The 26,131-nt window shown below is 46.6% G+C and overlaps 11 protein-coding genes across 11 annotated transcripts; 4 read left to right on the top strand and 7 right to left on the bottom strand.

Annotated features, from left to right (window-relative positions):
• Positions 1 to 839: 839 nt before the first annotated feature.
• I302_103129 (uncharacterized protein) lies at positions 840 to 1,789 on the top strand (the record flags this gene model as incomplete). The annotated part of the gene is made up of 4 exons (XM_019188502.1): positions 840 to 983; positions 1,039 to 1,289; positions 1,370 to 1,590; positions 1,656 to 1,789. 4 exons carry the CDS (start codon positions 840 to 842, stop codon positions 1,787 to 1,789), a joined length of 750 nt encoding a protein of 249 aa, XP_019051380.1.
• Positions 1,790 to 2,290: 501 nt separating this feature from the next.
• On the bottom strand, positions 2,291 to 5,439 carry I302_103128 (uncharacterized protein; the record flags this gene model as incomplete). Its single annotated transcript, XM_019188501.1, has 9 exons — positions 2,291 to 2,332; positions 2,408 to 2,687; positions 2,780 to 2,906; positions 2,975 to 3,169; positions 3,241 to 3,454; positions 3,514 to 3,758; positions 3,828 to 4,097; positions 4,200 to 4,890; positions 5,062 to 5,439. 9 exons carry the CDS (start codon positions 5,437 to 5,439, stop codon positions 2,291 to 2,293), a joined length of 2,442 nt encoding a protein of 813 aa, XP_019051379.1.
• A 456-nt stretch (positions 5,440 to 5,895) lies between these two features.
• On the bottom strand, positions 5,896 to 7,498 carry I302_103127 (uncharacterized protein; the record flags this gene model as incomplete). The annotated part of the gene is made up of 5 exons (XM_019188500.1): positions 5,896 to 6,088; positions 6,187 to 6,521; positions 6,698 to 7,051; positions 7,143 to 7,226; positions 7,361 to 7,498. 5 exons carry the CDS (start codon positions 7,496 to 7,498, stop codon positions 5,896 to 5,898), a joined length of 1,104 nt encoding a protein of 367 aa, XP_019051378.1.
• A 749-nt stretch (positions 7,499 to 8,247) lies between these two features.
• I302_103126 (uncharacterized protein) lies at positions 8,248 to 9,773 on the bottom strand (the record flags this gene model as incomplete). The annotated part of the gene is made up of 4 exons (XM_065869619.1): positions 8,248 to 8,339; positions 8,393 to 8,688; positions 8,800 to 9,067; positions 9,152 to 9,773. The coding sequence occupies 4 exons, from the start codon at positions 9,771 to 9,773 to the stop codon at positions 8,248 to 8,250; spliced, it is 1,278 nt and encodes a 425-aa protein (XP_065725691.1).
• Positions 9,774 to 10,324: 551 nt separating this feature from the next.
• Positions 10,325 to 11,782, top strand: I302_103125 (uncharacterized protein; the record flags this gene model as incomplete). The annotated part of the gene is made up of 6 exons (XM_019188498.1): positions 10,325 to 10,520; positions 10,630 to 10,749; positions 10,942 to 11,047; positions 11,127 to 11,269; positions 11,339 to 11,459; positions 11,563 to 11,782. The coding sequence occupies 6 exons, from the start codon at positions 10,325 to 10,327 to the stop codon at positions 11,780 to 11,782; spliced, it is 906 nt and encodes a 301-aa protein (XP_019051376.1).
• Positions 11,783 to 12,519: 737 nt separating this feature from the next.
• On the top strand, positions 12,520 to 14,466 carry I302_103124 (uncharacterized protein; the record flags this gene model as incomplete). Its single annotated transcript, XM_019188497.1, has 8 exons — positions 12,520 to 12,629; positions 12,693 to 13,009; positions 13,254 to 13,267; positions 13,332 to 13,441; positions 13,687 to 13,867; positions 13,957 to 14,255; positions 14,335 to 14,366; positions 14,438 to 14,466. 8 exons carry the CDS (start codon positions 12,520 to 12,522, stop codon positions 14,464 to 14,466), a joined length of 1,092 nt encoding a protein of 363 aa, XP_019051375.1.
• A 397-nt stretch (positions 14,467 to 14,863) lies between these two features.
• On the bottom strand, positions 14,864 to 17,711 carry I302_103123 (uncharacterized protein; the record flags this gene model as incomplete). Its single annotated transcript, XM_019188496.1, has 7 exons — positions 14,864 to 15,073; positions 15,182 to 15,270; positions 15,331 to 15,407; positions 15,499 to 15,604; positions 15,732 to 16,349; positions 16,503 to 16,849; positions 16,993 to 17,711. The coding sequence occupies 7 exons, from the start codon at positions 17,709 to 17,711 to the stop codon at positions 14,864 to 14,866; spliced, it is 2,166 nt and encodes a 721-aa protein (XP_019051374.1).
• Positions 17,712 to 20,246: 2,535 nt separating this feature from the next.
• I302_103122 (uncharacterized protein) lies at positions 20,247 to 20,683 on the top strand (the record flags this gene model as incomplete). Its single annotated transcript, XM_019188495.1, has 2 exons — positions 20,247 to 20,307; positions 20,361 to 20,683. The coding sequence occupies 2 exons, from the start codon at positions 20,247 to 20,249 to the stop codon at positions 20,681 to 20,683; spliced, it is 384 nt and encodes a 127-aa protein (XP_019051373.1).
• Positions 20,684 to 21,011: 328 nt separating this feature from the next.
• On the bottom strand, positions 21,012 to 22,330 carry I302_103121 (uncharacterized protein; the record flags this gene model as incomplete). The annotated part of the gene is made up of 4 exons (XM_019188494.1): positions 21,012 to 21,689; positions 21,740 to 21,829; positions 21,880 to 22,000; positions 22,071 to 22,330. 4 exons carry the CDS (start codon positions 22,328 to 22,330, stop codon positions 21,012 to 21,014), a joined length of 1,149 nt encoding a protein of 382 aa, XP_019051372.1.
• A 764-nt stretch (positions 22,331 to 23,094) lies between these two features.
• I302_103120 (uncharacterized protein) lies at positions 23,095 to 23,724 on the bottom strand (the record flags this gene model as incomplete). Its single annotated transcript, XM_019188493.1, has 6 exons — positions 23,095 to 23,162; positions 23,233 to 23,259; positions 23,331 to 23,355; positions 23,425 to 23,531; positions 23,599 to 23,647; positions 23,710 to 23,724. The coding sequence occupies 6 exons, from the start codon at positions 23,722 to 23,724 to the stop codon at positions 23,095 to 23,097; spliced, it is 291 nt and encodes a 96-aa protein (XP_019051371.1).
• Positions 23,725 to 24,160: 436 nt separating this feature from the next.
• On the bottom strand, positions 24,161 to 25,540 carry I302_103119 (uncharacterized protein; the record flags this gene model as incomplete). Its single annotated transcript, XM_019188492.1, has 4 exons — positions 24,161 to 24,675; positions 24,781 to 25,090; positions 25,163 to 25,203; positions 25,267 to 25,540. The coding sequence occupies 4 exons, from the start codon at positions 25,538 to 25,540 to the stop codon at positions 24,161 to 24,163; spliced, it is 1,140 nt and encodes a 379-aa protein (XP_019051370.1).
• Positions 25,541 to 26,131: the final 591 nt, after the last annotated feature.

Here is a 26,131-nt window from a genome sequence, read left to right as displayed (position 1 = left end):
TATAACTCGTATGATACCAAACTGCGGTAACCGTTAACTCCGCGATTCGACGGGTATTTCAGTATCTCATGGGTCGATGAGATCCAGTTGCTAGCTGCTCGAATCGTCTTTCACCACATTCAATCTGTGTCCTTCACTCAAGGCCTTCAGAAATCAGTCATAGTTTCGAGGGGGCCCAAGGGATACTACAATCTGATAGTAGCAAAGGATGCCCTTGTCCGCCACACAAACTGAATTTGAGCTGCCTTAGGGGGACAGATTGCAAGATGAGGTGATCTTACCGCATCAGTGGGTGGAAATTCCTTTTGAAATCGTCATATACACATTCTAGCAGTTTGCAACTACCTATCACTGACCGACATCATCACCGAGACCATCCATTTCGTACCAAATAACGTGTTTGTGGATGCTTCCAATGGTGCACGATTTCGAGCAGGGGTCAGCAATCGTCCGTCCATTTGTTCCACACATCACTTGCATACATTGTGAGCTTATGGTCCGAGGGGTACATGGTAGCTGAGGGTGTCTCGACGGTCAGCTTATGACTGGAACTATGTTCATCAGACTGAGCAACGCTGGGATGAACAGACAACAGCGAGCGGAAAGAAGAGAAGAGAGAAGAAATGATGTTTTTCTTTTTTCTCGCGTTTTGATTTCTGGTTGTTTTTTTTTTTCCGAATCGTACGATTTTTGTGATTCTTGTTGATTTTATCGTCTCATCATACTCTTTCAAATCACCAATCCAAAACATATACGTATAGCACAATCGTCTTGACGTTCATCTCCTCTTCGCTCCCCTCCCCAACACCTCTACCAGCACCCTCCCAGGTTTACCCACCATGGCAGCATCCTACAAACCGAGAAAAGGGGACAAGTCAGCCGCTTCATCTGAATCCCAATCAACCTTTGTCAGACGATGGGGTATCAGAGCAGTCTTACTCGCTGTGCTTGTCGGATTCTGTCAATGGGCTAATACTATCAATGTGAGCTGGACTGAGAGTTCAGAGTCATGGACTTACGCTGATATACGTATGTCAGGACCGCTTCTACCTGCTCACCCCCGCCGAGCTCAACGAGACTGTCCAACATTCACTCAAACTCGCTGCCGACCTCAACACCAACCCTCAGACCAATGCTTCTCTTATCATATCAACTCTTGTCAAAGAGCTGGCTGACAGGCATCCCGAGATGAGCTGGGCAACAGATATTGGGAACAAGAGGGATTGGGTGTTTAACAATGCAGGTGGGGCCATGGGTAGTATGTACATCTTACATGCTAGTATCACCGAGTGAGTTGCTTGTCGAACATACCCATCAAACCATACTTCCGTTTGGCTACCACATTCCTCTAACACTCTTGCTCGCGCAGATACATCATCATTTTCGGTAGCGCAGTTGGAACAGAAGGCCATAGTGGACGACACACCGCAGACGATTACTTCCATATCTTGACGGGTCAACAAACCGCTTACGAAGCTGGGGATCTCACGAGGGAGATATACAACCCTGGAGATGTTCATCACATGAAGAGAGGTGTCGTCAAGCAATACGCTGCTGCTCCGGAGACTTGGGCTTTGGAGTATGCAAGAGGTGAATGGGGATTTCATTATACGTCGATATCATAGGGTGTACCAGCTGATATCGCATTCACCCAGGATGGATCCCCCTCATGCTTCCCTTCGGTTTCGCCGATACCTTCTTCTCCACCCTCGACCTCATCACTCTCTATCACACCGTCAGAATCACCGGTAGGGAGATGATCAAGAACTTGCTGCTGGGCAAGATCTAGGTGGGCAGGTGGTATGGAAGTGGAGAGGAGGTTCGTTGGACCTGGGTAGTTCTTTGGCATCCGTAGATATGGAGAAATAGAGACTTGGATCATTGAATGGACTAAACACAGTATTCCCAATCACCAATATACCCTCATACTTGATATCGTACATACTCCTCATGCAATACACTCGACATCATCCACGTATGAAATGCTGACATTTTAGCTCTAACCACTATTGAATCTCCCCTCACATCCCACTCCTCCGAACGAATTTGGAACGGTGTCAAGTAATTACAGAAACTCTGTTGCTCAATCCTGCTCAGGCAAGACCAGGTGTGGATGTGCCATCGACTGAATATTACACGACTGTTTGCGCTGTGTAATGCCTTTCACGAGTGATGATCACATCTAAGGATACATAACTACAATGTATACAAGTTTCGAATCACGGGTATCTTGCATGCAGGGTGAGTCTTCGGAGGAGGATTACTCATATCGTCCGAATTATAAGCAGTGCTAGAGCGGAGGTAAACTTCTCTTGCACAATGGGCAGATGGTCTATAAGTTACGCAAAGAAAAGGTTAGCCAAGCGTACAGACACGTTGTTCCAAGCTCATGGTCGAAACCACTCACCTTCACGGCCATCCACTGGCTCAGACAATCTGTGTGGAACAGATGACCACAAGGAGCCAAAGCGTAGTTCTTCCTTTTATTCCCCAATCCAGCTGAGCTCGCCGCATTGTGGGTGGAAGAGTGGTTGTGGGACAAATCGACCTCTTCCATGCAGATCGAGCACGTCTTCTCGCTTGATAATAATGGATGGAACGCAGCAGCGGCCTCTGGGTCGGTTGATGGTGAGGGAATGAGCGGGTGATAGTTGTATGATTCGGGCGGTGATAGTGATTTTGGGAGACTATGGAGTTGTGGAGCGATTGATAGATCAGCTTGATGTCTTGGGCATTCGAAAGGGTGGTGTCGAAGGAAGAAAGCAGACGCGTAACTCACAAGAAAGATGGTCCAAATCTCTCCTGAGCGAACAACAAAGCAACTTGAGCGAGTTGCCACCAAACAATCCCCCATATCCAACTGGTCTTCTCAATGAAGAATACGTTATCGGCGTATGCGAAGGTATCTGAACGATTTGGAAAGACATTGTCAGTCGCACCATAAACGTTGTTATATTCGACAATAATAACTCACACAGAGGCAAGGCCAGCCTTCCAGCAGTTGTACCCAGTACGAACCAAGCATCCATAGCTCTCGAGGTACCTCTCCTTGCGTTTCTCCAGATTTGAGGTAGCCAGAACGAGTATAGACCGAATAGGAAGAATGGGATGACGGACGGCAAGAATGCGAATTGCAAGAAGCAGAACAGGAAGCCGAGGATGGCGAACCCTAGATTAACGTCAAAGATAAGCGAGGATCTGCGTCGAAACGTGCCAGTGTCAACGAGAAATACCACCTACACCTCATCAATGGATGTTCTCTGAAGAACGCTGTGATACTAGCGATGACGAAAACTCTTCGGACAGTACCATCCTCATTCACCGTCACTCCTGAGAGTGCTGCCCCTTCGCTGCCATTCCCGTTGCCGGTGGTAGCTTGAGTTGCATTGTTAGTCACGGGTGCGTACGATCCTCTTTCTGGAGCTTGTATTCGGTGAAGAAGAACGGCATATCGCTGCACGCGAATGGAGATCAGGTCCTGGTCTATAATCATGATACTCGAAATCGACTCACCGGACCAAAGACCACAGCAGTACACAAACACATAAACCCAGGGACCAGCATAGGCAGACTAGCTTTGTTATCGCTCATTATACCCACCACCACATGCGCCGAGAACACCCATGAGTCGGTAATTGACATGATCACGATGGTGTATACTGATACTTTGGACAGCGACGACGGTGTACGGGTTTTCTCCATTTGACGGACAAGCAAAAGCAGGACAATGAGCTGGGAGATAGTTGCGTACGCGGCGTCTGGGATGGCGGTATGTATCAGCTACGAATTCGTCGCAATGATGGGCAACTGCATTCCTTCGCACTCACAGTTGATGCTCCTCTCCCAGAACGAATCGATATCAATACCATGGCCATCGGTGATACCCATAGCCCAGCCACACTGGTCAGCAACTATCACCCCTCCTAAACCATTGCCTACTTCCCAATACGATGGAGGACGGGGTATCGCCGACTTGATTCCTGTTGGATTCTGCACTTCATGGTTGTAGAATTCAATCTCTTCTTCCGTCACTCCCATAGGCAGTGGTGGGAGTGTAAGATGAAGTAGAAGAGGGCAGGTGGTTTGGTCTGATATGTCTACGAGTTTGGAAGGACAATGATCTGATTAGCACATCTAGCTGGGTGGGAAACAGGTAATTGACACGATGGAAACCCAATCCGAGAGCATGTACAACTCACCGTCATCCCTCAAATCGCCAATCATTAGATTCCCATCCAAATTCCTAATCTCCTTCTCCAGCTCTCTCAGTATAATCTCCTTGGTAACATTCTGATGTCGAGTGTTCCAGAGATAGGGTATTTTCCTGATATCTATCCTCATACCTTCAGGTAAGCCATACAGGTTATACGTCCCGTTTGGCAAGTGATGCAATCCAAAGAAATCGTAGGTGATTGATCTGTCGACAGGACTGCTCTGTATAGCTTCCTGATCCTTGTCACTTGTTGAGGGTTTCTTGTCCGACGTAGACATGGTCAAAGAACCTTTGATCCAATTCCAATCTTCATATCTCTCCCATTCCGTGCCATTGGTCCGATGCTCGTCTTCCATCTCGGGTGACATAGATGAGATGTTTCTCTCTTTCAGGTTCATCTCCCATTTCACTGTTCTATTCCACTCCCACTGACCTCGCAACTCCTCTGACAGAGTAGCGTTCCATTCCCCGGTTGAATTGAGGTTTGGGTATGGAGATAGATGTGTCCAGTACTCGTCGTTCTGTGAAGTATGAGATGGTTCTGTTAGGAAAGATATAGGATGAAGAGTTGACGAACGGAAGAATCCAGTGATGTTGGTGAAGAATTGGTGGTGGGAGGGGTTGTAGGTGTACTCTGGTGGGATAAGCGATGAGGGCAGGATGGATGGTATTGATGGCTACGTGATGAGCAAAGGTTCAGCTGACTGTCCTTCACGACAATGTGAGATACATTGTGTAGCTAGACAAGTGGATCATGCAGTGTGAATGATGAAATCATTATCATCACGATGACATAGGGATAGTTATTGTTCACCTCTCTGCCCAGAGCGATGATCAACCCAACCCACCTCTGTATAATTCCCCCTCGTCGTCTCATTCCCACCAATCACCCGGACCCATTCATCCCGTATGATCCTTGCATACTCCAGTTCACTCATCCTCGTCCTCAATTCACCATCCGGTCCAATCTCTATCCCCGAATTGATCGGATGGTTATTCCCACTCATGAAAAAGAAGAAGGCGGTGAGGAACAGCATGGAGGTGATATTGGGACGAGGAGGGGGTTGAGGCTGAAGTAATTCTGGTGGGAGGTTGGGTATCTGCAGAGGAGCTGTGCCGGTGACGGTGGTGGGGGTGGGACGAGGTGATCTAGGTGAGGTCGGTCGAGCAGGAGCAGGAGCAGGAGGGTTGGGTGGATCTCCCGCAGGTGGTGGTGGGCCGGACATGTTGCTAGCTGACTTGCTATGTAGTAGTCTCGAGCTGCTGCAATGTCTGGACAGGGAGGACCACCTGATGTGTTTGATAACTGTGTGACAAAATGAAAGATGTTGTGGGAAGAAAGAGAACAGAAAAAGAAATGCCATTTGAATGTTGAATGATGAATGTTGTCAACAACGTAATCGATGGCGATGACATCTAGTAACCCCATTGTGCAAAACATGAGAAATCATTCTTCGTCATTCATAGTCGACGATTCAACATGCATAGAATACCGATAGATGACCATAGGCAGCATGGTCAAACGCTAGATATGCACACGATACATGATTACACAAGCTTATATGATATGATACTAGAGGAACCGACTCCCTCTCTTCGCCTCCAGTCGGATGACATCTACATTTCACTTACACACAGCGCCTGTCTAATCCTCCTCATCTGTTGCAAAACCCAATCCCAGCCTACTTCTTACCCCCTCCCTTGCCCTTCTTACCCTCAAACCCAGGTCGAGATTTACCTTTCTTACTGCCAGTGCCTTTGTCCTTGATACCCAATCTCTTATTCCTCTTGTCATCAACCCTCTTGGCGATATTGTCATTTCGCTTCTTGGCTGCGGTAGCTGCAGACTTTTCGAGCTCCTTCTTACGGTCGGCCCTATTTATGATTGAGGTATCAGCTGGAGCCATTCTTAGAGACAGATATATTTTGATCTCCTGGAGGGTTCAATCAGTCGGAGATAGAAATACACTCACCAAGCCAACGAACTCTTGCTCTTCGCCTTCTCCTTCCTCTTCACAGCCTTCTTCAATATCGTCTCGTTATCCACAATCTTCTTACCCGATGCTCTCTCTTCGGCTTTAGCCCATCTTTCCCTCTCCTCGATCTCCTTCCTCTTATCTTCGCTCATAGCGTTCAGATGGGATTTATGTTTCTCCAGATTCTCCAAAGCTTGCGTGGGGTTGGAAAGCTGTTTGAAGCCGAGCTTGTTCTTTGGTTTGGATGAGGAAGAGGAAGGTAATGATACGGATGGGAAGGATAAGGATGAGGTGGGGTCTTCTTTGGGTAGTTGAGGGACGATGAGCTGGGTCTAAGAAGGGGAGTGGAGATTAGCTCAAGCCGATAGCAGGCAGACGAAGAGTATGCAGATCCGATGTTAGAGGTGTGAAATAGTTGAGCGACTTTGCAGCGATCAATTGAACGACTTCTCGGAGCAAGCAGAAATAATCGGTCGCCCAGCAAAATGACTGAGGACGTTCCACCCACCTTGGCAACTCTTCCCTTCTCCCCTTCCTTCTTCCTCTCCTCCTTCCTCTTCTCTCGTCTATTATCCCTCAATTCGCCCCTCTTCCTCCTTCGTTCCTCTTCCAAAGCATTTCTCGATCCAGCCTCATCTTCAGGATTAACACCTCGTTGCCTCTTGAACGAGTCCAGCTTGTTCTGAAGCTTAGCTCGGAGTTCGGATATCGATGTGGATGGTGGGAGGGGTTGAAGGTTGGCTGCTGATGAAGTTGATTGACCAGCGATCTCAGCGATTTTACCATCATCATTCTCGTTCGATGGTTCTGCCGTCGACGTGAATTGGAGTTGGTCGAGTGTTTGATGATCAGATGGATCGAGCTAGAGACGGGAATGAGCATAAGTTGAACGTATACATTTGTATGGGAATGTCGACAAAAGACTAGACCATAGCAAGGATTAAATTACTCACCTTGTCCTGCTTGACTTTTTTCTTGTGCTCCTTGATCTCCTCACCTGTCTTTCTCTTCTTGTTCTTCATCCATTTGCTGTCGGCCTGATCACAAGGGATTGAGCGAAGGTCAGCGAAACTTTCTGATCTCGTAGGTGACACGCATGTCTGGGCCACAGGTAGAATCACTCCTATCTCCAGAGCTTTGTCACTCGATCTACGACATGATGACCACTCACCACTTCAGGATCAGGTGCGATGTAATACTGGGCGGGGATCAGACTGAGCAAGGTGGTGAACGTTGAGTTGTGCTTTTCCAGTGATTTCAAGAGGTCATCCCTCGGTGTCGGTGTTATCGCTGTAGACGAGGATGCCATGGTGAGCTGCTCGCTGTGGGTAAGTATGAATGTATACGATGCTTTGATATGATTCCAAGAGGATATCAAGATGAGAGGTAGATGAAATAACTTTGAAGGAAATCCAAAAAGATGCAGTCAAGATAAAATGTCAAAATTCACCTTCACCTACTCTTCATCACGTGGATGGTGTTTACGTAATCATATATAACATATAACATATGACATATGACAATCTATTACTCGTATCTTCATTCTATAGGTGGGATGCACTGTATAAACGTATGTATAGTATGTATATATATAGGAGCATAGAGAACAGGTATAATAGAGTAGAGGTATATAATAGACATTCTATGTATCGTAGGAACAGAGACTCGCACAACGTATAAAAGAGGTAACAGTACAGGTTGATTGTAATTGGTAATTTGAAAAGATATATGTCATGAAAGAGCTCGTTAAATCAGTTTAGCAGGGTAGAGGAATATAATTCAAGAATATAAAGTACGGTTGAGCGATACATAAAGTCACTTGAGGGAGAAAAGGAAGGTGACATTTCGGTAGGATGGAAGTGATTGGGATATATAGGTTCAAGGAGCATGTGAGACGATAAGAGGTTGAAGGATTGGTTGAGAAAGGCACAGCTGCTTGAGAACGGGGTACGATCGACCTTGTTTGTTTAGATGGGTGGTAGGGTCAAGTCGAATGTTGAGTTGTCAGAATTGGGTCGTGCTACCACTCTTCGACAGGCGATGCTTGAGCAAGACCAGCTACTTCAATAGGAAGTTGGTGGCCGCCAACCAAGCCCAGACGACCGCTCCTGATAAAATTGGTAAAGTGAGATTATCGTCCACACCAAGGTCTAATCACCATTGTTCAGCTTGGAGACATTTTTGAGAGACGAGTTGTGCTCACCCAAAGCCTCTACTACCGCACCGCCAATTCCCACTACCGCAGCAGTAACCCATAATCCCCAGTACCCATGACCCCAATCTTCCACATCTAGTACTATCCATCTACCATTACTTCCACTCCACCAGAATGTAATCCCAATTAAGAACCCAGTGACACTGGCTGCTAAGAACCCAGCTAACGATTTTCTAGGTGCGAATTTGAGAGCCTTGATACCTGGGAAATGAGTCGGTAAAGGCTTGGTGTACTTGCCCCATAGTCTGCCGATAGTCGAGGCGGTGGTGTCTGACCATGAGAGGCTATTAGAGAGGCATGCTGTCAGCGAGAGTCGTGATGGTCAACAGATGGAATCAATGTATCTATGTGAGATTTCTGATTTGAATAGCAAGAAAATAATCACGATCACTCACGTTAAGATGGCTACCACCGCTACATCTCTAGGATAAAGCGAGAGCACCGTAATCACACCGATCAAATACCATACCACTCCGTTGATCTTGTTTCTCTCGCTTTCTCTCATCAAGAATCCTAAATAGCTCTCCCAGATCTCTGCGAAGGCCGGGAATTTCAGTCTGAAAAAATCTACTGTAGATATCGTGAACAGAGATGTTGTGAGGACGGTGATGAGTGGGGTGAGGGTGGGTGGATTCAGGTGATTGAGGAGCAGCGTGAGGAAGCCTATGTCAACGTAAACAGTAGATTAGCAACTCTTCGTCTTTTAGTCACCAAGGCTACAATCAGTGAAAGGGGAATTCTACTCGCCAATAGAAGAATGCAATGTCTTCCTTGGAATCTCCCAATCCACCGCCTTCGTCGGAGTGACTCCAGGACTAGGTTTCCTTTTCACACTACTTGATCGTCTCTTTCTCGTAACTGCAATTGGTCTATCACCGGTACCAGTTTGAGTGGAAGGTGCAGGTGGAGGAGGTACATTGGCATGTGTATGTGACTGTGGCTGTGAATGCTGATCATTCTGTATGTTCAAATCATCTTCGATAGCAGAGTCTTCGGTGGGTGGATCTGAAATGGTAGGTAAGGTGTTGAGGTGATTGATGTTATCTACCAATGATGATGGCCTAGCTGATCTGGGTGGGTTCTTCCTTATCCTCATCTCACTATCATCTTCCACCTTTGATAAAGAAGGCGAAGTACCGTTCATCTTTGAAGCGGAGTGGGGGTATTGATTTTCCTTTGACTCGTTTTTACTTGATGATAGTCCTCTCGAAGGTGATACTGATAATGATGATCTTGATCTTGCTCCTGATCCCGATCTGTTACTCGTACTTCTCACACTGGATGATGATGGTCTAGGTGAGAGTGAAGGTAATCTATCGGGTATGGGTGGTGGAGGTGAAGAAGGGTGGATAGCTTTGGCCTGGGCCATTGGGTATGCGGAGAAGGGGGGGGGGGGGGGGGGATTGCGTGTTTTAATGGTATGTCGTACTGAGTGATGGGGTCCTTTCCTATCGTCTCACTGTGAAGTACTTGTACGCCTGGGGTAGAGTGTATCGTGACTATGCAATGATACAATGAGGAGGTATAGGGGAAGGAAGGAAAAAGAGAAAGAAAGAAAGAAAGAAAGAAGAAGAAGGGCAAGTATCTTTTGAATTGTTATTATTTCGCATATGTGAGTTATATGCTGTAATATGGAGATGCCTTACACGCGACAGACACGTGTCATATATATATATACTACGAAACGACGCGTTGATCTGTGCACGGTGGGTGGTGGGTGTTAACATATCTCCGGTATATCTCCGCTTGATGTGGCACTGTGTAGAGATTTTGGGGCCCCGCATTCCATATGGTATAATATAATTTCAGTCGAGTGAACGACGATCAAGAGAAGAGAAGAGCATGTTGAAAGATGAATGATGATAACATTGATGATTTATACCTTATATACCTACTCTTAGCATAACAATACTACCCATCATGGCAGCTACTCTACCACCGCAGCAGCACACAGCGGAGGCCTATTCCTCAGCAGCAGGTCCATCGTCATCGACGACATCAGCAGAAGTATTCAAGAAATTACACCCTGCTCAATATCTATCGAGGTTCTTGACCAAAGGGTACAGATCGGATGGGAGGAAGACCATAGATTGGAGGGATGTATCGATTAATGCTGGTAAGTGAATCTCATCTCTCATATCCACACCACTTCGAGATAGTATTATTCCTCCTTCTGTCATCCTGAGAGGAATACGATAATTGATACCGTTCATAATCCATCTCAGGCTCGATATCAACGTCTAATGGATCATCTCTGGTCAGAATGGGGGATACCACCATGGTCTGTGGTATAAAAGCTGAGATAGCTGAACCAACGGCTCAGAGTCCTAATGCGGGCTATGTGGGTGAGTAGCACTTCATCTCTTTCTTTTACAAGCATGGCTTTAAACGACTTGATGGCTTCATATTGTCTTGATCGATGTTTCCTCATTCGAGACGCCAACATGATCGTCTTACATCCCCAATTTGGCTTACATATTCTGAATCTCTTGAGGCTATATCGTGAACACAATGCTAATCTCACATCATATACATAGTCCCCAACGTCGATCTACCAGCTCTCTGTTCACCAAACTTCAAACCTGGACCTCCCGGAGATGAAGCTCAGACGATATCGAATTGGTTGAACGATTTGATAGTCTCGTAGGTTGAATCTCATGATATGCTGGAGTTTTGCATAACATCATACGGAGTTGTACTGACATCGCTGTGTCACATACAGCTCAAATACCATCCCGCCGTCGTCTCTGGTGATATCACCTGGTAAATCCGTATGGGCGATATACATAGATGTGGTGTGTATAAACTACGATGGGAATGCGTTTGATGCGGCTGTATTGGCGGTGATGGCTGCGTTGAGGAATGGTGCGTTGGGCTTATCATTGGTGATACCAGAAATCACATCATACTGATCTTGATCACTCATGTTCCCAGTCAAACTACCCAAAGCTCGATATGAAGAGGAAACGACCCGAACGATATGTTCTAGAACAGAGAAATACCCTTTGCAGTTGGGCAGGATACCATTATCATGCTCGTTTGGTATATTTGAGAGGTGAGTGGTACAAATCCTGAATGTATCCCTGTCCTCATTGTACCTTGTCATCACGCAGTACAAGTACGATACGAGCTGATGATATATCCTGACATCGCTATAGCACTCATCTCCTCCCCGATCCTACATCTTACGAAACACCTTTACTACCTACCACTCTCATCATAGCACTGGATGAATCCAATCATGCATGTCTGATAAGGCAAGAGGGGTTAGGAGGTATCAAGGGGAAAAGCGGAGAAAGGGTATTGGGTGAAGCGTGGAGTATGGCTGAAGAGAGGGTGAGGGTGCTGAGAGGTATACTAGAGGTTAGCGGTATATAGCGTGATGGGAGTGTATGATGTATTGTATGTATAAATTATTTCAAAAGTAAGAAAGAGGATAGTGGTGAACTGAAACAAAGAGAGGAGAAGGAAGATGAAAAGATGAAACATCACTTTTGTATGGTGTGTGTGTGCTTATCATTCAACTTGCTAACATACATCGCACTGATCACAAACCAAACATAATCAAACGGATCTGATCTCTTGCTTCCCTACCCCGACTGGGTCTGTGAGGTGAGTGGGATCTACTAGAGGGTGGGAGAGAGGGAGAGAGAGAGAGAGAGTGAGACGGGGCTATAAGGGTGGGGATCATGGTGACAGATGAGAGGGAAGGGAATGAAAGTACACTGACACACAATCATAAAATAACACGCATTGACACTGGTGTATAATATGGACAAGGGGGGAAACAGAAGAGATGTTTATATATAGACAACCCAAGCATACCCATCTATGCATATATATCATTACATTCCCATACTGCAGATCATCCAACAACTCATCTAAAACCACCTGAGAGAGGAGGAGCGGCAGGAGATCACTATCGATATCGATATCGACCTGATCAACTATATCGTCCAGCTGGGAGTGACCTCCTCCTTCCTTTGTCAACGTATTCACATTCTCATTCTCATTCTCATTCCCAACGTCCCTGTACTAGCTTCATCATCTCACATCCATCCAAACAATCCCTTCCTCATCATACTCACACGCTAGTACCAACACCCTCCCTCACCATGGTACACCCCATACCACTCACTCCGAGATGGATCATACTGTACACCACAATACTCCTATCAGCCATATCCCTATGGTTCATGAGGGACGATCAAGGTGGATTCTCATCGTATGTTTGCATGGTTTGGCATCTCCAATCACCTCTTTATGATAACTGATCTCATTCGCACAGTCTAAACTCCCTCTCAAATCCCTTCTCCTCCAATCAATGCCCATCCTCTTGCCGATCCGATCCATTCTCTCAACGTGGTATCCTTACCTACCCCTCGGTAGAGAGGTACAACGAAACTAGGTGGATACCTCTTCCTCCCTTCTCATCGGATAACAAGGTGAAGCTCAGTAACATCGACTATACCGGGAATTTACCCCCTGAGTTAGAAGCTGGATTAGCAGAACAATTGACGGCGAGGTTGAATCAACAGGAAGAGAATCAATTGGCAGATACAGTGGAATGGGAATGGTTGAAAGGGAGGTTGGTGGTGTTCTTGGGTGAGTATTCCCTTTCAAAGCAGCTGTTCTTGGACGGAGGAGGATGCTGATGAGTGTCCGTTTGAGAAAGGATCAAGGTGAGACTTGTGGTTGACATCTTTCCTCGAAGCCATATCAGAGGGGGTGGTCGAGCAATCAGCTGATGATCAACATCTTCATCGATCATCGTCTCTGGCAGTCGTAAGCTACACCTGTCTGCTTTTGTTTTCGTCTACACGACTGATCTTTTTCTGATATCAAACAGACGACAGAAATAATGTATGTGATTTGCTCCCCCGAAAACCATGGACTGAGCTGATTACTGCTCTCACCCAATCTACAGGTCGAACAGCTATGTGGCGAGATACACGGTAAATCCGAATCATGGGGAGGACATGTAGGAGGGTTTTGTCATGTTGAGAGGATAGATTTGACGCTTGTCTGGTGGTTCTCGTGAGTGTGTTGCTTCTCCAGAACCAGGATGGAGTTGTGCAAACCAAGAATGTAGTCTCAAAAAGATCATCTTTCGAAGCCGGTATATCGTAATTTTCGAAAGACTGCTGTACAGTATCGCTTTCAAACCTTATCTCGATTTTATGTCGTGACTTATTCGATCACACATCTCCATATGGATTTCATAACAACACACTCCACATGTGAATACTGTACTGATACATCGCCTGCTCCCTTCTTGCTAGATACGGTCTCGTCGACGATGAATCTCTCGATTTATGGCGCAAGCTCGAAGCCAGACCTATAACCTTTGAGAATCGGATCAAGGAAGTTTTCTTGCCTGCTATGAAATCAGATGGGATTGATCGAACACCGGATTTGATGGTTGTTAGTAGTTTGTTCTGGGACGAGGGGTTCATCAGGGATGTGAGTGCACCAATATCCAACGACGTACAGCGGTATCACTTGTCCAGTATCACTCTTGGACTTACATTACTGAACATGATGTATTGCAGTACCCCCAGCTCTACCCGCCTACTCCGCCATTACCACCGGACCACAGAAACAGACCAGGTTTCCTTCCAGATCAGATCCAATGGCATCAGTCCCGTCTTGCAGCGTTGTTCACATATCTCAGAGAGATATACAATCAACCCGATCTACCCTTGATGTTTCGTACGAGGCATATACGGGCGAATATGAACTATGGAGGTGGATTGAAAATTGCACAGATTGATCAAGGTGCGAGGGAGGTTTGTGAGGCTATGGGAGTGAAGTTGTTTAGATGGGGTGATTTGTTGGAAGGTGTTTCCGAGTAAGTCTACTGATCTACCCTAATTAGAAATTCGGCTTATACGGTACTGGGTATACTGATTGTGTTCGTTTTGATTTAGCTACTACGATAAAGATCAACATTTTCCACTAGGTGAGCTGTCAAAGACTCGCTTTCCACCCACCGTCTCGTGACTGACTACTGTATACTTCACTAATCCGCAGGCCCGAATACCTATCTTTTCGGCGAGTGAGTCTGATCTGTTTCCGATATGTGATTCGGGACAACCGATGCTCACTGTCAAACATGTCTACTTTATCTTTCGACCACAGCATGACATTCTTCTACCTACGTAAAGCACTCACACTGGGATGTTGAACCTGCAATGGTGGTGGTCTGGGTAGATGAACGGGACTTGAAGAGACGTTTAGCGCTATGTGTATCGAAGGTAGCTACAAAATGTAAATAACAATCAATTATAGACTTTTGTATATATCATCCAACCCAGAAATCTGTACACATATCAATATACAGCACAATACGGATAAACACGATGCATCCATGCAAGATGAGATATCACATGCCTCATTTCATGTCAATATATAGTGATACAATCATCCACTATCTATCGAACCCACCCATCCATCCACTCACGACCTTCTCATCTCCATCCGCTCTTCATACTCGAAATCCATACTCGATCTCCTATCAGCTACCAATCTCCCCCACTCGAGGTACAGCCTGAACATGTACGCTATCATATCCTCTTTCCTCCAATGGGTCGCTGACCAGTTCTTGCCTGCGTTGGCTATATCACGTGCCAGAGCTGTCTCGCCAGGAGTGGCGGGGAGACCTTGAAACTGACATTCGAAGATGAGAATCAGCAAGGAATATTTCTGTTCCAACGATATGATCCTAGAATTTATCTCATGAAGGAATGGAAAGTCAAATGTCGATATAAAACTCACAAATGCCATAATATCGTACAGGTCTGAATAATCCATTTGGATCGGTACGTAGTGTACCCATGGTTGGATACGATCTGTCCACCATTCGGCTACGACAAGGTAATTTGACGGATCAGCTTCGTTCTTTTTGATTGACAAGACAGACTCACGCATGATTGTAGCTTTCAATATGAGGGATCCAGAAGCTAATAGTCGCTTGAACCTGGCTGACCACGCATTCCCGTCGCTAAGTAAGTAGTAACATCAGCTGTCCATCATGAATTCGATTATCAAGGGTATCACAGATGAGATACGAGGGAAGGTCGAGGCTAACTCACACGTCGATCACGTATTTATAATTTAACGCCTCGTCATGAGTCATCTGTTCGGTCCAGGAGAACTCTTCCATCAGATCATCACAAGTACCATCATCGACGTTGCATTCTGTGTAGTATAGCGAGTCAGCATATGCGGTTTGTGAGGGTAAGTTTAAGGTGACAGAGATGACATGATTGATATATCGATTTTCTCCTAGCTTGAGTAACAAAAGATATCAACTTCATTCACTCACGTATAGGTCCACCGGTAAATCCCAAATCCATCGACCTCTGATTCCAGTGATCCAACTTGTCCTGCTTTATCAACTTGCTCATCTCAACCTTTGACTTTATCCCTTTCGGCGGAGGTATATAATCCACTTTTAAATTCTCACTCTCATTCTCATCTTGATAATTCGTAAGGTAGATCAACCTTGTCCTATGTGAAGTTCTCCAGGGAGTTTCCACCGAATGGTCCGTACCGGTATTTGAACCTCTCCATAATAACCTGTTGATTTCTTTCTCCTCAAAGGGGATTTCAGGTAGAGTATCATCTTGCAACCATTGCTCGACTGGTACACCCAGTACATCCGAGTGGAGCTTGGTTTTGGACAATGTGAAGATGGGTATCAACTCGTTGACTTTGGGTATCTTACCTGCCAGTGCACCGTGGATAGGAATTATGTCGGGGTGAGAACATAGGTCCAAACTTTGTGAATGGGATGAGATGAACGATTTGGACGTCAGGGAAGTGTCTGGGATCCAGGTCGGGTTGGAGAAGAGTGGATTGAACGATTTGATAGATGATCGAGGTGGGCAGGCGGCAGACCAGTCGGAGAGGGTGAGATCAATCTCGTCGTTCTCGTCGAACCCTATGACGGATTAGACAATGCATCAGCAATATGCTACGAAAATAACTAGTAGCTTGGAGGTGGAGTGTAGCCCTCTCTCTCAAGTAGCACACCAAAGATAGGTCACCGTTGGAGCATATAAGAACAGAAAAAACTTGAGACCAATACACTCACATTCCTCCTCTTCCACATGCTCTATCAACTCCCTCTTATGATCCCACCCAATGAACGATCTAGGCGTATCATGTACCGACCATACCATTTGCATATCCGGAAGATACTTCGCTATAGGTCTAAGCAGGTCTGTCTGCTGTTCCAACCTCTCGTCTGCACCTTGTATATCAGCCGAGTAGGAGACATTGATCCGGATTGATCCTCTCTTGATTCGTAATGTGTAGGTATCGACTGCCTTGGACGCTTGTTGGATCCTTTTGTTGAGCTCTTTGGGGGAGAGCGCTCGGAAGGGAAGGAGATCATGATGGATTTGGTCATATTCGTCTGGTAAGGGGACGTCGTTTTGGCTATAGTAGACAGTGTCAGTTAGAGTTGTCCAGCAGATATCGAAGATATAATGTCGGCCTGTGAACACCGATGCGCATGGCATTGGGATTGCCTTGTGTATACCTCTTTGGACCATGATCTCAACGAGATGTGATAGACTCACACGACATATTCCCACCATTTGTCGAATCCCTTGGGCGGTCTCCTTCCATACCTCCCCTGATACTCCTTCGTAGCTTCCAACAAGGTCTTACTCTGCCTATTCATTTTCTTGTCCCACGCATCTCTCGCATCTCTGATCAGTTGATGTATAGGATGTACCGTACTCTGCGGGTTGACCTTGAGTAAGCCATCTTCCACCTTATGTTCCAATGCTGTTTTGGCTAATAATGCTGGAGGGAGTGGTGCTCTGGGTACGGGTGATCTGGACGCAGGTGATCTCTTAATACTAATCGATCTGGACGAGTTACCGTGGAACGAGTAATGCTCTTGAGGGGTTTCTTCATGTTGGAACAACCATGGTCTGATGAACGTCAAGTAGAGAAAGAACATCCCGATCCCATAGATAGTCCACCTCCTCAGTATCGGTTTCCCTCCATACATATACCACCTCCTTCGTCTAGTTTTCCGCTGGACATCACCATCTTCGAGCTCATCCTCCGATCTCCGCCTCTCGTCCGCTTTGGCCCATACGTTCTGCAGACTTGCCAATCTGATAGCTGCTGCTGCTTTACCTGGATCTCTCTTGTATGTCGATAGCTGAGATAGGTGTTTCTCCTCTGCCAGGTACATGTTGGGTGAGACCGGTCGAGATGGGAAGGGTGGTGCGAAAGTCCGAGGGGAGATGGAGGGTGTCACGTAGGTGTGAGGGCGGAGGGACATGGTGGTGGTGAATAGGGATTGTCTAGAGTTGTCGTGGGAGTAATGCTTGCTTCTTGTGCTAGGTGGTCAGTGGTAGGTGGTAGGTGGTAGGTGGTCGGACGTTGATCAGGTGATCCTTGCTGATGAACAAAGGAGGATTCGAGAGAACGGACCTCCTTCGGTTGTTTTTCCTTGTTCCTCTCTGTGTGTGAAGATGTTAGCGAAGAATGAAGGGGGGAGGTGGGAAGCTGAGAGAGTAAAGATGTTGTGTATAACCATACACAAGGTAGTCCAAGCAGTTGGATTCTAAAACTGACCATCTTAGCCCCCCTTCTCGCTCCTCTACGCTTGTACTTTTCTTATCTGTTCATCCACGTTCTGCCGATGGTCACGACATCTTGAGTCCGATCCTCATACACCCCCCGTCTACTATATCTCACACCGTAAGATCATCTTGAGGGGCAAGGTAAATCCAAAATCTAATTAAAAGAGTTCACGGGAATGAACGTAGGCACCCGCTGAATGTTGATTGATGGTCCGCTATGGTTAACCCCTCTTGTTTATGCATGCAAGCAACGTTCAATCTCGACATGCATGTGCCCATGTGAACATGTGAACCTGGAGGGGGGATAGTTGTGAGACCTTTTGGGCTGTGTTTAATCTGTTAGAGTTGGGAAAGTGTTTCAAATTGAATGGGATGAATCGAATTGACAAGTGAGATGGGATGATGGGATGATAGTGCTATGATGATATAGGGTGTGAGTGGATGACGTTATATCAATACATGGTTGATCAGTTTTAACAGAACATCTTCCTAGGTGATCACATCATATCATCATATCGATTATGCATATATGCATATACATTTTTAGTACAGTATCCGCTTACAGTACTTGACATTATCACCCAACTCACCACACTTCTCATTCAGCAATGATAGACCATGCGAAGATCTACCTTACCGATGTGTACAATACTCGACACACGTTCCGTCATTCTTTCTCATGACTCAACAAGGATAGAACACTGCTTTGTATCAAACATGTAGATCGCACGCTGGTCAAATCAACTGCAATCCTTCGTTGCTGTCCTAATACATCCACTGCTCCCCCACCTTCATCTCAGCCTAAGCTTGCTTCGGCCGCTGCGAGGTAGATTGTCAGGGATCGACACAGGAACAGGTACCCCCTCGAACGTCTACTGTTTCAGGGGTTTCTCACGAGATGATATAGAGTGATGACAGAGCTTTTCTGCGATAAGAGGGATATCAAAGATGATAGGAAATTTGCCTACTTGATCAGGGAGAGGGAGTGATCCTCCCGTATTTATGCATTTCGTGATTGGGAGTCAATGAGGAATGCCAACGAGTACATAGAGCCCGATGACCATAAATACTCTTCCAGCCATCTTCAAAGAGGCTTCGACATCTTTGCAAACAGTTTCAACGTTGATAGGAACAATAGCAAAAATGGCCGTTCATTTCTTAGACTTTGGTACTCACCCTGCATATCCCCTCCACAAAGAGCATGGGAGGGAATCCTTCGGTAAAGTTGAGCAAGTCACGTCCGAATCGGTCAAGTTAGTTGACGTGATCGAAGTGGACGATGCAACGTTGACAGTCATGCACATCATCGGGCACACAAGTAGTTATCAAGGAGATTTCGCTCAGAGTAGATGAAGCGGATTGGTATCGAAGGTTGTTGAGAGAGATCAGGCTGCTGAAGCATTTTCGGTGAGTCTGACGATTGGGAACATTTATGGGGTAAATAAGCTTATTGTGTCGTTGCTAAGAGATCATCGTCAAATAGTAAAAACCTTCGAAATCCTACAACCTGTGGAAGATGCAGTGTCTCCTTATCCCAAAATATGGCTTGTCCAGGAAAACTTTGTGTGTGATCTGTCGGTCTTCGCCAGCGACCTGAATTATTCTCCATATGCTCACCGCAATTCGTTCTTAGAAGAGACATGTTGGCGGGACATCGAGATGAGATTCCACCAGAGCCTCAGTCCAAGCGTTATCTTCACCAAGTGAGTTGCTTCCCCAGGGCCAGAAGTAAGACCCTGCTGAATCATCATGTTCTCAAAAGCTGCTCGAGGGTATATCAGCACTTCATTCAGTCAACCTAACCGAATTTTCAGGCAGAGGTCATCAACGATTTCAAGTGTGGCTCGACTGCAAGACAGTGGGTCGCATAGCGCATATACACACCAACTGATCGTTGATGTTTCGTTAGAGCTGAATCAGTCGAATCCTTCCTCGAGCTACTGCTTGGGCAAGTGACCCCGGCGTAGAATCTAGACAAAGATAAGATCTGTCCCGATGCGTCCGCTAAGGCCTTTGATCTCATAAGGCAATGTTTGACGTACGTAACGAGGCTTGTGATATACCTGATCATCGTCAGTCTCTCGGGCAGCCGTAGAATCAGTGTGCAAGGATGCCATGAAGCATCCTTATTTCCAGGTATGTCGGTTTGTAGCCCCGGTCGTGACACCTTGACCGATTGGAACTTGCAGGACCTACCTCGGGACACGGACGCGGTCCTTCCATCTTCTGTCATGCCAATCCCTGCGGAACTCTTCGATTTTGAGGGTAATCAATCTTCCGAGCAACTGAAAGGTAATCTGAACGCTTGTCATCGCTAAAGAGCCGACACTGACCTTATAAAGTAGTGTTGATCCAGGCGGAAATCGAGCAATATGATCCCAACAGGAAACGATTCAAAGCCGGTCCGCAAACCACCTTGGTCGGGACTTACGACTGGCTACCCGTACTCACGTCTGCTGAGTTTTGGGCCAGAGCTCCAGAATCTCAAGAACAGCTCATATTGAATTCGGTACCATGGCAGCCCGCAGACGGCATTCCGCTTGCGGCTCAACGCTCCTCAGCTCAAGGCTCTTCAGTGGCAATCGATGGGGTGAGCCGCTTCTCCGCGTATGATACTCAGACTACTGTACGTCGTCGGATACCCAGAGTTCGTCAGATATCTCTCTAAATTTCTCGACCTTTAGCGCTGGTCATCCTTGGTGAAGCGGTACACACCATTCCGTTAAGGTCAGTGATCATCTGGGCTGTCCCTTAACCGGAGATTGGGACTTTTGCTACATTAGGTGCGTGATGCCTCGTCCTGGTGTTACTCTTGAGCAGCCACGGCGATATATCAAATCTGCGGCATGAATGACTCAAAAGTACATCCGTCTATCGGTTACACGATGGCATGATTTTCACTATATGGCAAACATAATTATACTTCAGACCGAATCCTCTTCCTATAAAGACACCATCCGGCACATCAATTATTTATTTGGAAGGCGATACGTTCCCTATTGGACCGAGAAATCATAGGTCGCCCAGAGCACCTGGGGAGGTGAGTCCGGGCCGAAGATTTGTCGATCTGTTTGTCCCCATTCTGGATGATTGATTCCGTCAATCCATTGTTGAGGTTCTATGACCAAACACCCATATTTTTCAACAAATCCATCACCCTGACTCGCTTTGACCGGGATGGTTCCGTTCTGACCGACACAGCTGTAAAGCTGCAAACTCTGTTGATTGGTTCTCAGAGTGAGGGTTATACCAGTGTCAGCCGAGGTCCATTGAAGCACGGGGGCAGATGCGTCTTCTGCCGACGAGTATGGCCGTCGGTCGAGAATAAATGCGTTGTCGATACCTGTACATCCCTCGCCGCATTGTTGGGAATGCAGAGCAGCTTCATAGATCTGCTTTGGTTCGGTAAAATTCAGTGGCACAGCTGGAGACTGCCAAGGTAGCTTGACCGATGAGAGTTCTCCGGTCGGCACTAGGATCGGATCAATATCGATAATTCGGTCGGAATAAGGCATGTGTAACGTGTCGTTGAGGATGGTTGGCGATTGGAAGGCACCAAGGTTCCAGTAGATATGAGTTGAAAGCATGATAGGGGTATAGGTATCGAGGGAGACGGAGACGATCCGTGTGGTAAGTCGAGGTGGGGAGATCACAGTGTAGGTGACGTGAGTGAGCTGCGGTGTGGTTTCAGCAGTCGTCCTAATTGATCATGACCGGAACCTACGACTGCTCCGGGAAAACCCTGCGAACCACTGGGGTCTAACAGAGTGAAGGTGATACTCGAAGTGTTGTATTGGGTCACCGTCCAATTTCGCTAGGCCCGGTATGTTAGTCTGTATTCAGGCTGATGCATGGCCAACTTACATCGTCATATCCCATCGAACCACCGTGAAGAGTATTTGCTCCCCCATGTTCGTTAGTAGGGACATGGTAGTCCGTATCTCCAATTGTGAATGTCCCGTTCTTGATTCGATTGGCGTATCGGCTATTGCAAACAATGTAAATTATTATCATAACCAATAACTGAATGCAGCCACTCAGAAACAACCACTCACCCAACAATCGGCCCAAAGTAGGTATGATTCGTAGCTGTGTCGTTGACATACTGTGCTGGATCATCGTAACCTAACACGACATCTCGAGGGGTGTTGTTCCTGTCGTGTACGTACAGGCTGGTGACTCTGGCACCGTAAGGGATGAAGGTCGCGTTGATCCCATAGGCGTAGATGGTGTATGGCTGGAGGTTGTCATTGTTTGCAAAGACCAAAGTCGCGATGGTGGCAACAAGGCCAAAGAGGGTGGTGCTGAACCTCATTCTGAGATTTAGGTCGGCACCTCTCTATGAACGCAGTCGATGGATCCCAAGAACAATGACACGGAGCAAGAGATCTATTCAATATATAATCTTTCGAACCAGACAATCATTCCACCTTGGACCGCATGGTGCATGATAGGTCGAAGCCCGGGCTAGGAACGGCGACAAGGCAGGAACCTCCCCCGCTGGGGTCTCCTGCTGGGTTCCCTGCGGCTCAATGATGATGCTCCGTCATGGCAACTTACAAAGAGGTTATCGATAACGGGTTAGCTGAATGTCTCATTGCGGTAAGACTTCTGGCGAAACATGCTATTTCTGGAGAACGATCACATGATCCAATTATGCCGGATTGCGCTGGGACTAAATATCCGGGCCGATTACGTGAATACCTTTCGGGGCTGCTGAAGAAGCTGTGGATGATGACATGACCAGCTTTCCCTCAAGGCACACACACGGACGCCTGGGGCTACATGAGACTAATCTGTGTGCCGGCCAAAATCGTCCCATTCGTTCTGACGTCAGTGCGGTGAATCGGTGATTGTTGCAGCATGTCGGTATTCTAACGATAACCTCTTTTGCAGTAAAGCGCCTATGGGAAAGACAGACATTGGCATCGCGTAGTGCGGATACGACCTGACAGTGCATTACAAGCACTCGGTCGACTTATCAACACTATATCAAGCGGGCCTGTTCTAAGGCAGCTCTGGAGGGCCAGATCAGACACAAGCAGATCCCGTGAGTCTGAATCTTCTCCCCATGACTGTTTACGCCGGATTCAGTATCTGCTTTTGCATAGGCTTGGCAAGTTGCTCGTCCCATTTAGTCTTCCATACTGAGTGAATCCAATCGCATATCAGCTCCGAGCGATTGCTGCTGTATATTTATCAAGTCATTCATCTCACCTTGTACAGCCTCGTTCCGACTATGGACTAAGCGGACAGGATCCGAGTCAGCTTTGGCAGCTACGTGAGCCGTTATGTGTAGCGCTGAATACACTCACTTTCGTGTGCTGCCTCGTCCTCGTACTAGTATGTGCAAAGTTGTGAGTCAAGCCCAATGATTTTTGCTGCCAACTATGCTGGAAACATGCTCACCTCTTCCCAAACCCAGATCTCATTAGGGTCTTCCTCTGAGGTACCCATGAAGTATTTTGTCGTTCCCGGTTCTTTCTCTTGTACCTCCTTTTTGATTTGGTTGATATCTATGCCGATTGATCGAACGATGAGTCCAATGAACAATTGTGCTCCAACTTGACATAAAGTGCTCACGATAGATTAGGTTCTCGCGCTGACCCTCTTTGCACCACAGGGTAATTAACTGTCCCAATGACAAAAATGTGTCAGTTCACCTTGACGGATCAAGACCGAAGGACCGCTTACAGTCACGAACGCCATTCTTGAAGTTTGACAAGGCTATTTGATAAGAACCTATGTGCATGCTCAGCTTCTGTCCCACTCCGAGAATACATTGACCTTATATTCTATTGACGATTTAGGAATCACCACATCGGGGTTTAGAGCGAGCCGACAAAACGGTCGTCGGACGTAAGCCGAGTCCGGACATATTCTTTGTCACTGTATTTAGCGATTATATGTTGTATGGCCCCGAAGGTTGACCATGTCTCCCTATAATGACTGCACATACATGCGTATTGTCGTTGCAAGTGGAAAAGAAGCAAGGTAGCTTTCGCAAGGTTGTAGAACTCTGTTCGAGGCGGCTTTCCTTGCTCTCGGAGGCCATCGAACCGCGAGCTATATAACATAAGATAGCAATGTTTTCACATTGTGCTAGCTAAAACACCACTGCATACACACCTATATTAAAACGATCCTACAACCACAGGAAGTCCTTGATCCCTTTGATGAACTTTTCCTCGGCCACTTTGACCCATTCTTCACCTCGGGGACCTCTTATCTCGTAAATTTCAATCCCACCACCTTCTTGTCCCCCAACAGCTGCGTACTTCCCATCTGGTGTAATTTGCATACCCCTGATAACATCTGATCCGGTTCTTACGTGAACAATGCGGTCTACTTCTGTACCACCTTGACTCAACAGGATGATTGCAATGGCATCACCGGTTTGGCGCTCAGACAAGGCGGCTAAATGAGATTCCCTCTCTTGAATGCGCAACTCCCATCTGTTGGACACGTACATTGTACCGCTGAAGATAGGATGCAGGAGAATCTCTGCACTATCCATCAGAGCTTGATGGGAGAAAGGAACAGTCGGAGGGATGATGTTGACAGAGAAATGGGGAATCGGATCCAAGGGCAGCGACTTATCGTTCAAGTCAAACGCAAACACATTATGCGACATCTCGCCGATCGCATAGAGGTGAGATCCTTCGGAATGATTGATATCAGCACGCACGCTCATTAAGCACCATGGTGTGCTTTCGAATGGCCGTGACAAGATGCGTCGATTTTACCACATAGCAAAGGACTCACCATCCGCAGAGATGACGGCATGCCTCGGCCCACTGCCAGCTGGACACTGCAGCCATCCTGTCATCTCTAATCCGCTGGCTTCTCTTCTCTCGATTATCCATATCCGGTCGGCCCCCAAATCGGGACAGTACAGCTTACCTCCTTCATGCTCTATCACTTGATGAAGATGATTGGCCTCTTGCCTGTCTTTGTTTGGCGGCTCCTGGTTTTGGTAAGGGTAGGGAAAGCCTAAAGGAACTGAATCTGACTCTGCTATCAGAAGACCGGTGGAAGGTTCGATCGGATGGAAAATGACTGTTCCACCTATGTACTACAGGAGCAGAAATCAATACAATAAACTGCCCATAAGATTCAGCAATCATCCGGGCAACGGCAGACTCACATTCGAAGAGACAACTCCTGAGCCATCTTTCAAGCAGTGGACTAAAAGTAACTTCAGGTGTCAGAGCATCTCGAAGCACAGGCAGGAAGCACAGCGACTCTTACCATGTGCCGTTTCACCATGTGTCTTTCGTTCTCCTCTCACCGAAACATGGCCTTGATCGTCTATCTCCAAAGCAAAGACTAATCCGTTGTCTTCACTATCCGCGTAGACCAGCTGTTTCCCATCGATGTGCCGTTTCACTCTGGGCTGTTCAAGCCATGAAGAATTGGGAGGAGCTGGTGACTCCTTGATCAATTCGAGTGATTGACTAGAAGTGTCAAAGGTCAAGACTGCGTAAGTTGGTCGTGAGCCGGAGGCGAGTAACTTGTGAATCATCTTGTTTCTTTAGGTGAGTGTGCGCTCATAAATCATAAGGGCGGGTTTCCCCTATGAGACCCACTGGTTCAGTACATATATCCAAACAGCGCAAGGATACTACACGCTCAAACACGTCACACTCGGATTTTGCGTACGCGTGATGTTATGTCCGGTCCAGCTCGGCATCGAGGTAGAACGTCCGATCCAAAAAAATGGATGTGTGAATATTGAGCGAGAAAGCCTCAATGCAACTGTTTAGTATACTGAATATGTGTATATGATGCATGTATAGAGAAGTGAATAGGAGTAAGATACAGTATGAAAACTTGATAGGCCCCAAACCGGCCATGTGTGTCAGAGTAACTTATCTCAAGTCATAATTGATTCCGCCAACATAATATGCTACAGTATACCTCACTTTGTGATCTGATAGACTGATTCATCCCATGAATTTGTACATTCAGCATTTTCACTCGCGCGTCTGATACGAAGATCTTGGGATTTGCTAGTTAATGCCTTCCTTCACTATCATGCCGAATTCAGATGGACCGGTAATCTCCTTGGTGTTGAATCGAGATCGTGCTATACGTAGCGCTACTTTCTCCAATG

Source organism: Kwoniella bestiolae, chromosome 1 (genome assembly GCF_000512585.2).
Source record: "Kwoniella bestiolae CBS 10118 chromosome 1, complete sequence".
Taxonomy (NCBI): domain Eukaryota; kingdom Fungi; phylum Basidiomycota; class Tremellomycetes; order Tremellales; family Cryptococcaceae; genus Kwoniella; species Kwoniella bestiolae.
The sequence above is the reverse complement of the archived record's forward strand: the minus strand, read 5'-3'. Positions and strand labels throughout refer to the sequence as shown.